The sequence below is a fragment of the Dama dama genome, chromosome 8 (genome assembly GCF_033118175.1).
Source record: "Dama dama isolate Ldn47 chromosome 8, ASM3311817v1, whole genome shotgun sequence".
In the NCBI taxonomy this organism is placed as follows: domain Eukaryota; kingdom Metazoa; phylum Chordata; class Mammalia; order Artiodactyla; family Cervidae; genus Dama; species Dama dama.
In genome coordinates, this window is record NC_083688.1 from 36,453,692 (window position 1) to 36,465,130 (window position 11,439).

At 41.7% G+C, this 11,439-nt stretch overlaps 1 protein-coding gene across 3 annotated transcripts in view; it reads left to right on the top strand.

Annotated features, from left to right (window-relative positions):
• The first annotated feature begins 347 nt into the window (after positions 1 to 347).
• ACADL (acyl-CoA dehydrogenase long chain) overlaps positions 348 to 11,439 on the top strand; it is a 38,083-nt gene continuing 26,991 nt past the window's right edge. For all 3 annotated transcript variants that reach the window (XM_061148843.1, XM_061148844.1, XM_061148845.1), the window contains exons 1-3: positions 348 to 503; positions 7,842 to 7,997; positions 9,292 to 9,429. In XM_061148843.1, the coding sequence (XP_061004826.1) occupies positions 427 to 503; positions 7,842 to 7,997; positions 9,292 to 9,429 (371 nt within the window). In that variant the 5' untranslated portion in view covers positions 348 to 426. The remainder of the gene's footprint in view (positions 504 to 7,841; positions 7,998 to 9,291; positions 9,430 to 11,439) is intronic.

Sequence of the window (11,439 nt, forward strand, 5' to 3'; positions counted from 1 at the left end):
AAGGAAAGAAAAGGTACTTCATGTAAGTTTGTGAGTTTGTATTTGGGTGGATTTCTGAGGCTCCAGAACTTACACCGGTTCCTCAAAGCGGTTCAGAACAAGGAAAAGAACTGCTTAGATACACAACAACGAACGCCATAGGAAAAAAGTAACAATTTCCAGCTTGGAGTCTTTCCTTTGGTAAGATTCCGGGGGGGCGGGTCCCAACGCGGGGCGACTCACCACCGCAGGCACCCGGGATGGCAGGCCGCGGTCACCGCTCCGGAAGCACGCCCAGCTACCAGGGCGGCTGCGCGACGCTTTTCGGGCGGGACTGCCCCGGGGGAAGGTTCAGGGATAGTGCCCCGGGCCGGCCCCTCGCTCTGCGCGCTCTGAGTCCCGAGGAGACGTGTCCGTTGCCCCCGCGGCAGCCTCGCAGCCCCCGCCATGGCCACGCGCCTCCTCCGCGGGACCCTGCGCCTGTGGGGCGGCCGCGCTGCACCGTGCCTGCCGCCGGCCTCGAGGTGAGTGCCGGCCGGGCTCCAGCTAGTCCGGCCCGGGGGCTGCAGGGCCGGGCGGCGACCCGCGCACTCCTGGGGGCCGGAAAACAAGAGGGCCGCGCTCTCGGGGCCGGCGGTCTCGCCACCAGGGGCTGGGGCTGAGCTGTGGGGGCGGAAGTGGGTGGGAGAAGAGGCCGGGCCTTGCCCCTGGACTCCCATTACCTGGTGGGACCCACAGCGGTTAGCAGGGCGGGCGCCGGGCGAGCAGCCTCAACGCGAGCACAGCCAATGGCGGCGGGAGGCGCGGGGGGTGTCTCCAAATACTCCCTTGCTCCGGCCGCAAGGGGCACTGTGAGTCCGCATTTCCTTGAGTTCTTGTGAAGCGTCGACGCACCCTCGGGCACAGTTGGCAAGAGTTCGAGGCACGACCTCTGGTCCAGTTGGATCTGTGGCAGAAGGCACAGCCAACTTGTGAACTTGAAGCGGGACTTTTCACTGTCTCCCAAATCTCTAGAAAGGCAAGTACGTGCAGCGAGCGATGCTGGCCCAGAAAAGACATCCCAGGACAGGAAAAGACCTGGTGATGGCCGCATTCGATAAGGAAATGAACGTAAGGCTTAACAAATCCTTATAGTTAAGTTTTGCATGGGAATTAATGGAGAGAGTTTCTAAGTGCCTCGGTGATTATTAAGGTAATGTTTATAAGATCTAAAGCTTCTGATACCGGCTGACACCTCAAATACAATCACTGGATAAATAAACTGGAAGCACTTGTTTATTTATTCATTCCCTATGTAAAAAAAGTAAAAAAAAAAAAAAAAAAGTGACAGGATGGGTAAATCAACTTACGGGGCAGCATTATGGAGAGTCTGGCTCAGTGGTAAAGAGTCCGGCCTGCCAGTGCTGGAGAGGTGGGCTATAGTCCATGGGGTGGCAAAGAGTCAGATGGGACTGCACACACACAAGATGCTATGGGGATGGAAACAAATTTCCTGCTGCTCCTGAGGAGGGCTGGAAGGCTTCTTATAGGAGTAACTTTACTTTTGAATACACATACTTTTCTAAGCTCTCTCCCAAACTTCATAAGACAGTGATGCTCAAATTTTTGGATTTTAAACTTTGTCCTGTTAAACTTTGTTGTTAGTCGCTAAGTCTGTCGGACTCTTTGTGACCCCAGGGACTAGCCCACCAGGCTCCTCTGTCCATGGGATTTCTCTGGCTAGAATACTGAGGTGGGTTGCCATTTCCTTCTTTAGGGGATCTTTCCCACCCAGGGATTGAACCTACATCTTCTGCTTGGCAGGCAGATTCTTTACCACTGAGCCACCTGCAAAGCCTGCTGTGAAAATGAGAGGGCCTCAAAGATCTTTTGTTTACGTCAGTTTTATCTATGGACATTGATGTCAACAGATATCTACAAAACTGGGAGAATTTTTTTTATGCACCAAAAATCTTTATTCTCACATCTGATACCGAATCTGTGGCTGCAGGTAATATGTCACAATTTTGAAAATGAAACATTCCATTGTCTTCCTTCTTTGGAAGTCTTCAGTCACAAAGTTACACCTTATTTTCATAGCAAGATAAATGAATTAGGTTGGAAGGGGATTAAGGAGTTGCAATGATGATAAAAGGATTAAGGAGTTACACTGATGATAAAAGGGGAGCACTTTCCCAAGCGTATCCTTTCAGATTAATTTACAAAAGTAGTGACAGAACCATGACTTCAGTGAAAATCAACATAAGTTATACCTTAAAAAAAGATCAGTTTAGAAATACTAGGTGTAAGACAAGCATGCAAAATTTGAAAATGTGAAATTTTACAAATATTTTAGTTCACATAAAAGTAGCTCATTACATGTTAACATAAACAACATTTTTATAAAAAGTAACTTTTCCACAAAGAAAAAAGTGAGAAGAGTGACATTGTTTTGCATTTTTGTAGATCCCTTAATATCAGGCTTAATAGAAGACAGCCTGATTTTCTTTTTCTCTTTTTAAACTTTTTATTTTATATTGGCATATAACCAATTTGCAATGTTATGATAGTTTCAGGTGGACAGCAAAGGGATTTAGCCTTACATATACATGCACATGTATCCATTGTCCTCCAAACTCCCCTCCCATGTCAATCAGTTCAGTCACTCAGTCATGTCTGACTCTTTGTGACCCCATGGACTGCAGCACACCAGGCTTGCCTGCCCATCACCAACTCCTGGAACTTGTTCAAACTCATGTCCATCAAGTCAGTGATGCCATCCAACCATCTCATCCTCTGTCGCCCCCTCTACCTTCAATCTTTCCTAGCATCAGGGTCTTTTCCAATGAGTCAGTTCTTCACATCAGGTGGCCAAAGTATTGGAACTTCAGCTTCAGCATCAGTCCTTCCAATGAATATTCAGGACTGATTTCCTTTAGGATTGACTGGTTTGATCTGGCAGTCCAAGGGACTCTCAAGAGTCTTCTCCAACACCACAGTTCAAAAACCCCTCCCATACAGACTGCCTCTAACACTGAGCAGAGTTCCCTGTGCTATGTATGTAGGTCCTTGTTGGTTATCCATTTAAAATATAGCAGTCTACATGTTGATCACAAACTCCCTGCCTATCCCTTCCCCCATCCTTCCCCCAAACATTCCCCCTCCTAAGTGCCTTCTCTTAAGTCTGTAAATTAAGACTGCCTGATTTTCGTACCTGCTTCTTCATTGTCCATTGTGATGTTGCTTTGGTTGATGGATAGGAAGAATGAGTTTCCCAGGTGGCGCTAGTGGTTAAGAACCCGCCTGCCAAAGCAGGAGATGTAAGAGACACAGGTTAGATTCCTGAGTCGGGAAGATCCTCTGGAGAAGGGCATAGCAACCCATTCCAGTATTCTTGCCTGGAGAATCCCATGGACAGAGGAGCCTGGAAGGCTACAGTCTATAGAGTCACATGGAGTCGGACACCACTGAAGCAACTTAGCACACAAATAGGAAGAATATTGGGACAAAGAGGACCTGAGGGACCCTCTAAATAGGTCAGAGGCTCTAGTTTTATTATAACAAGTGTTTTATAACAAAAGTGTATAACAAGTGTATTATATAACAAGTGTATAATAACAAAAAATTATAGTCACAATCTGAAAGTCGAGAGTTATTTTATTTGGTGGAAATATTTAGGACTCCAAGCCCAGGAGACAGCCTCTTAGAAGCTCTGAGAAAACTGCTCCAAGGAGGCAGGAAGGGAGTCAGGCTATATACAAGTTTGCAACAGAGGGAGACGGCAGTCTGAACATCAAAGATCAGGTATCAAATTAAGGAATTTAGCATTCTATGTACGGGAAGAGGCAAGCCTCTTGGCTCAATGAATTCATTCCTTCATATGCACCTCAGCTATCTAGAGCCAATCCTGTTTTCTTGTTCACCTTGCTTCTTGCATTCCCCCAACTCCTCAGCAATCACTGTGGGGGGATGGCAGCATCTGATGGATCTCAGTTTGGGGAGTCCTCTTTCACTTTTGGAGGCCAGAAATCACTGATGGCTGTGACATTTCTTGTTGATGAATATGGCAGGAGATATTTTCATTTCACACAGGCTTCTTAAACTTTAACATGCATGTGAATCATTTAGGATAAAATATTAAAATACAGTTAGGCCTGAATAGCATGTATTTGAATTTTGAGGGTCCACTTACATGGGAATTTTTTTCAATAGTAAACACTACAGTACTACACAGTCTTTGGTTGCTTGAATCTGAGGATGCAGAACTGTGCTCTGGAGGAATCTCAATAATGGAGAGCTGATGATGGGGTACACCTGGATTTTTGACTGTGTGAAGGTTGGGCGTCCCTCACCCCTATGTTGTTCACAGGTCAAGTATGCTGACTGATTCAGTTGGCCTTGGATGAGGCCTGAAATTGTGTATTTATCACCAGCTCCCAACCTGAAGGTACTGGTGGAGACCGTCTCCCTTCTTTTATAGTGTAAATGAGGCTTAAAAAATTATGATAATAATTAGAGCCTAGCCTGTTAGATTAGTAGCAGTTTAATGCATTAGGAAAACAATGAACAATTTATTCAGTACAGATTTCCTGGTTTTTGTAGGGAGAAAAGGGGCCAATATGTTTAGTACTGGTTCCTTGGTCTTGGAAAAAAAAATGGCTGTTCCAAAAACTTACTGCCAAGTGTTTTGATTTCCTTCCCCCTGCACATTGTCTTTTGAACACTTTTGACTGATCTGAACATCTTTGTTCTTTCTGGCACTTCTGTCACTTTCCTGTGTCTTAGTGTGTTTTATTTAGAAATGTTCCAAAGATTTCCTTTATGTTACATGGGATATAAAATTTTAAGATCCAGGAAGACTCAAATATAAGTTGCACTCTATTATTTACTAATCATGCTGACAAATGATTCAGTGTCTTCAAGTCTCAGTACCCTAGTCTCAGCACATTTTTTCCCTTGAGGAAAAATCCCAAGTATGGACCAAGACATTGTATATTATAAAGAAATTGGAACCAATCCTTTCAGTAGAAAATGAAGTAGATTTTATTCTCTCTATTGCTGTAATGTTACAGTGGTGTGCAAGACCTTTGCTTGCTATTGTATCCCAAGTTGCTTGATATCCCAAGTTGCATGGTTCCTAGTACATATTACACACTCAGAAAGCATTTGTTGGCTATATGAATAAATAAGCTATTAAAAATGATGATTTGGAAGACAGAGTAGCAAACCAGAAAAATACCAGTGAAGATAAATAGCAGACAGTACAATAACAATTGTACTATTAATTGTTCTCAACTAAAGGTTACCGCTTAAAAGACATCTCAGATTATATTAACAAGTAAGACTCAACTTAGAGTCGCTTATAATAGGTAAGCCTAAAGCAAAATGACACAATATACATATTAAGTGTATTAATCAGCTCAGACTTCCATAACCAAATGCTGTAGACTAGGTGGTTTAAACAACAGAAATCTATTCCTCATAATTCTAGTGGCTGAATAGTCCAAAATCAAGGTACTGGACAGTTCATTTCCCGGTCAGAACCATCTTCCTGGCCTGTTGTTGTTCAGTCATTCAGCTGTGTCCGACTCTTTGCAACCCCATGAACTGCAGCTTCCTGTCTTGACAGGAAGCCAGGCTTCCCTGTCCTTCATCATCTCCCGGAGCTTGCTCAAATTCATATCCATTGAGTCAGTGATACAGTCCAACCATCTCACCCTCTGTCGTCCCCTTCTCCTCCTGCATTCAGTCTTTCTCAGCATCAGGGTCTTATCCAGTGAGTTGGCTCTTCGCATCAGGTGGCCAAAGTATTGGAGCTTCAGCTCAGCATCAGTCCTTCCAATGAATATTCAGGACTGATTTCCTTTAGGATGGACTGGTTCAACCTCCTTGCTGTCTAAGGGACTCTCAAGAGTCTTCTTCAACACCACTGTTCAAAAGCATCACTCCTTTGGCACTCAGCCTTCTTTATGGTCCAACTTACGCATCTCTATCCATAGTTCTTCAGGCACTCTGTCTATCAGATCTAATTCCTTGAATTTATTTGTCACTTCCACTGTAAGGAATTTGATTTAGTTCATATCTGAATGGCATAGTGGTTTTCCCTATTTTCTTCAATTTAAGTCTGAAGTTTGCAATAAGGCTTTCATGATCTGAGACAGTCAGCTCCTGGTCGTTTTTGCTCACTGTATAGAGCTTCTCCATCTTCAGCTGCAAAGACTGTAGTCAATCTGATTTCAGTACTGACCTGATTTCCTGGCTCTCCCTTGGTCCTCACTAGACCTTTCCTGTGTGCACACAGGACTGTATCTCTCTCTTCCCCTTCTTATAATGTAAGTCTAGCTTCTTGGTTTAGATTCCAGCTTTAGGACCTCATTGAACTGTAATTACCTCCTCAAAGCCATATCTCCAAATACCATCACATTGGGAGTTTGAGCTTCAACATATGAATTGGGTTGAGGGGAGGGAAGCGAGTGCAATTTAGTCCATTGCATTTCAGTTCATTGCATTAAGCAAAGACACATAAACTGGAACAAAATAGCCCATTTCAGGGGAGACAAAAGAAATGCCTAATTGCCAATAAAGAAGACTTAGTCTTTTCTAGACTAAGAAGAAAAGGAAGAAAAAGGAAAAGGAAGGAAAGGATAGGATCAGATCAGAGTCCAAATAAGGAAGAGAGAAACCCAAAACAGTATCGTGCAAAACAGAAAAATACTTTTTAGCAATAGTCAAATATATGATAAAAAGTTTTTTTAGATGTGAGCTCAAAAGGTACAAAGTGGTACACAGAGTTTTGAAATCTTTTTAGGTGTACCCCTAGGGAGTGGGGAGATCTGAATTCAGACCATTTAACAAAAGGAACTTTTTTGTCTTTTTTGAAGCCTGATATGGGGCACTGCAGGGAAATGAAAGGCCAGTCTCCAAAGATCTTGAATAATTCTGGACTAATCCCTAAAGAAACTGGTGGGCATTTTGATATTGCTTTACAATTAGGTTGTAATGTAGCAATAAAAATCAACACAGTCCTGCTGATGTATGACAAAAACCATCACAGTATTGTAAAGTAATTATCCTCTAATTAAAATTAATTAATCAATTAAAAAATCATCACAGTTTGCATGTTATATACGTGCCATTTGAAATTGTATAATTATGGATAAAATATTGATGGGGATTACATTATTTTAAATACTGTACATTACTTGAAAACACATCAGTATTATTCTTCCTGACTTACATGGGAGATTCCACATATAAGTGATGGCTCAGATGGTGGGGAATCTGCCTGCAATGTGGGAGACCCAGGTTCGATCCCTGCGTTGGGAAGATCCCCTGGAGAAGAGAATGGCTACCAGTTCCAGTATTCTTGCCTGGAAAATCCCATGGAGAGAGTAGCTGGCAGACCATGGAGTTGCAAAGAGTCAGACACAACCGAGCAACTGACTACATGATGATGATTATTCTGTTGTACTATTTGAATTTTACATGATTTAGTTGACATCACGTGAATTTTACATTCTTTAATCAGCATCACATGACAGTGTTAGTCACCGCAGCTCACACATGTGATCAGTTTTAGGCACCATGTCCTCTTTATGGATTTGGAAGTAAAGTTTGAGTTGAATCAGGGTAAGCTACTTCTTAACCTCATCCAATGGAAGCAGATCCTAAAGTGGTTCTGCCCAAATCTGAACCAGTTTGTATGGTTTCAGACTCTCTACTTATCTCTAAAGTGCCTCGGGGGTGGGGAGGGCAGTGGAAGGGAGTCAGAATTTTTTCCATGTTATCCTATAGAATTAATTTTCCATGTTGTTTGATGACATTAATTCAGATGTGAAGAGTAACCTTTGACTGAATTTTCTTAATGTGTTTGTATTTTTAAGATGTTCTCATTCTGGAGGTAAAGAACGTCTAGAAACTTCTTCTGCTAAAAAATTAACAGATATAGGAACTAGAAGAATCTTCTCTTTAGAACATGACATTTTCCGGGAAAGTGTAAGGAAGTTTTTTCAAGAAGAAGTGATTCCTTATCATGCAGAGTAAGTGGCACATTTTCTTTTAAAGTAATACACATTAGAAGTCCAAGAAGGACTGTTTTCTTTTTTGTTTGTTTGTTTGTTTTCCAGATGTTCAAGCTGGTTTTATTTTTTTTTCCCTTTATTTTTATTAGTTGGAGGCTAATTACTTTACAATATTGTAGTGGTTTTTGCCATACATTGTCATGAATCAGCCATGGATTTACATGTGTTCCCCATCCTGAAGCCCTCTCCCACCTCCCTCCCCATCCCATCCCTATGGGTCATCCCAGTGCACCAGCCCTGAGCACTTGTCTCATGCATCCAACCTGGACTGGCAATCTGTTTAAGACTGTTTTCTAGAATGCTCTTTGTTGTTTAATAGAAACAGTACTGTGTTCAGTGCTTTGTTAGCATTTTTACCACTCTTCAATATAATAGTGTAAGGTTACAGGATTCTTCAACTAGTTCAAGGGCTTTCCTGGTAGCTCAGCAGGTAAAAAACCCTCCTACCGATGTAAGAGACTCAGGTTCAATGGCTGCCCATTCCAGTATTCTTGCCTGGAGAATTGCATGGACAGAGGAGCCTGGTGAACTAACTGTAAGCTCCCCATCCGTGGTGTTGCAAAGAGTTGGACACAACAGAGCACACATGTATGCATACACTAAGTTCAAAGCTTCTTAAATGAATTTTAAAATACACAATTAAAAAATACATGTTAAGGGGCTTTCCTGGTTGTCCAGTGGTTAAGACTTCATCTTCCAATGTAGGGCGTGCCAGTTTGATCCCTGGCTGAGGAGCTAGGATCCCACATGCCTTGTGGCCAAAGGACCAAAACATAAAACAGAAGCAGTATTATAACAAAATCAACAAAGACTTTAACAAATTAAAGATATTTATATGTTGACCTAAGACAAGTTGATTGCCAGTTATTTCTCAAGCAAAGAAAAAAAAAAAAAGGGTTTATTCAGGATCAGCAGAGAATTGCAGTTTGGGGTCTGCAACCAACCTGATCTGTGTGCAAGCTCCCCCCCCAACCCCCGCCACAGCAAGGGAAAGAGAGCATGTTCATAGAGAGAAAAAGGAAGTTGGGAGGTTGGGGTAAACACAGGGTCCATGGCTTTTCAGTGGCTGGGAAAAAGGAGTCTTTCTTATTCCTGTTGGGCCCTACTGTTGTCACAGAGTATGAGAGCACCCCCTTTATTATATTAAATTAAGGGACCATTCCTGCTCAAAATCATTCATAAATTCAAATTGTATCCATTTTAAAAATATGGAAACACTTTTTCTGATTTTAAAATCTTTTGTTATTTGCAGATGGGAGAAAGCTGGAAAAGTGAGTAGGGAGCTTTGGGAAAAAGCTGGAAAACAAGGACTACTTGGTATCAGTATTGCAGATCTCCATGGTGGCACTGGGGGGGACTTGTTTTCATCAGCTATTGTCTGGGAGGAGCAGTAAGTATGAAAACATTTGAAGTTGAGTCTTGTTTTGTTATCTCACCTTTCTGAGATGATTTAAAAATGATTTCTAATCTTCTTATAAGATTGAAAATCTCCTTTTAAGTTGATAAAGTAGTTGCTTCATTTCTAATTGACCCATGTGACTGTTTCAGAGATTTCAGTTGATAAATGGGGAAAAGATTTGAACCATCATATCCTCAAAAAAGAAATGCAAATAGCTTTTTAAATGAAAAAGTTTACCCTTTCTACCAATCAGATGCAAATTAAATTATATCTAGAGATATATCATTTTGAGTACAAAGGGTAGTCCAAATGAAAAGTCATAATACCCAGTGCTGACAAGCTTGCACGTTAAAGTGACTCATATACTCTTGGTGGCATTATATATTGGAGCAATAAGTGCTTTGGTGATGAAAATCATGGATACATAAAAAATGAAAATCTTTCTTCTCTTTGGATGCCATTTTGGGGAATTTGTCACTAGGAAATAATTTGTTAGAAAAAAATAACAGCTATGTACAAACATCATTGCCTTGTTAGATTATAATGCCTCAAATTTGGAAGCAATCTAAATATATGGCAGTCGGAGAATGAATAAGTATATTCGTGCCGTGACCACAGCTGTTTTCAGTTAGTTCAGACACTCAATCATGTCCTACTCTTTGCGAACCCATGGACTGCAGCATGCCAGGCCTCCCTGTCCATCACCAACTCCCAGAGGTTACTCAAACTCATGTCCATGGAGTCAGTGATGCCATCCAACCATCTCATCCTCTGTCATCCCCTTCTCCTCCCACCTTCAATTTTTCCCAGCATCAGGGTCTTTTCAAATGAGTCAGTTCTTCACATCAGGTGGCCAAAGTATTGGAGTTTCAGCTTCAGCATCAGTCCTCCCAGTGAATATTCAGTACTGATTTCCTTTAGGATGGTCTGGTTGGATCTCCTCTATTGGCCTCTCGAGAGTCTTCTGCAACACTGCAGTTCAAAAGCATCAATTCTTCAGCACTCAGCTTTCTTTATAGTCCAACTCTCACATCCATACATGACGACTGGAAAAACCATAGCTTTGACTAGACGAACCTTTGTTGGCAAAGTAATGTCTCTGCTTTTTAATATGCTGTCTAGGTTGGTCATAACTTTTCTTCCAAGGAGCAAGCACCTTTTAATTTCATGGCTGCAGTCACCATCTGCAGTGGCTTTGGAGCCCCCAAAAATAAAGTGTGTCACTGTTTTCATTGTTTCTCGATCTATCTGCCATGAAGTGATGTGACTGGATGCCATGATCTTAGTTTTCTGAATGTTGAGCTTTAAGCCAACTTTTTCACTCTCCTCTTTCACTTTCATCAAGAGGCTCTTTAATTTTTCTTCGCTTTCTGCCATAAGTATAGTGTCATCTGCATATCTGAGGTTATTTATCTTTCTCCCAGCAATCTTGAGTCCAGCTTGTGCTTCATCCATTCCAGCATTTCTCATGATGTACTCTGCATATAAGCTAAATAAGCAGGGTGACAAAAATATAGCCTTGACGTACTCCTTTCCCAATTTGGAACCAGTCTGTTGTTCCATGTCCAGTTCTAATACAGCTGTATTAGAAATACATATATCCTTATGGCAAAGGTCATTTGCTAAAATGAATATAGTTACTGTGTTTAGGTTAATACAGTTGTAGGTGGTAAATTTTTTTCAATGTTTTATCTTTTAATTCATTAAATAAGTGATCATTGAGCTCTGCTAGAGTGCTGTTATTATGCTAGAGCCAGTAATTAAAAGGTTAGCAAAAAACAAAGAGAGAAAACCTTCAGGAACTTCATGGGTTTGTGAGGAGACAAGCAGTCAGTACATAATGTGATAAGGGTTTAGTACTGCCCTTTGAACATCTATTTCCTGGCCACTGGCTGCCAGAAACATATTGAAGTGGATGATGAATGAAGACTTCAACAAAAACTTCATACCTTTTGTGAGAAATGTATGGCCACAGACACTGACACTGTAGGTGAAGAAAAG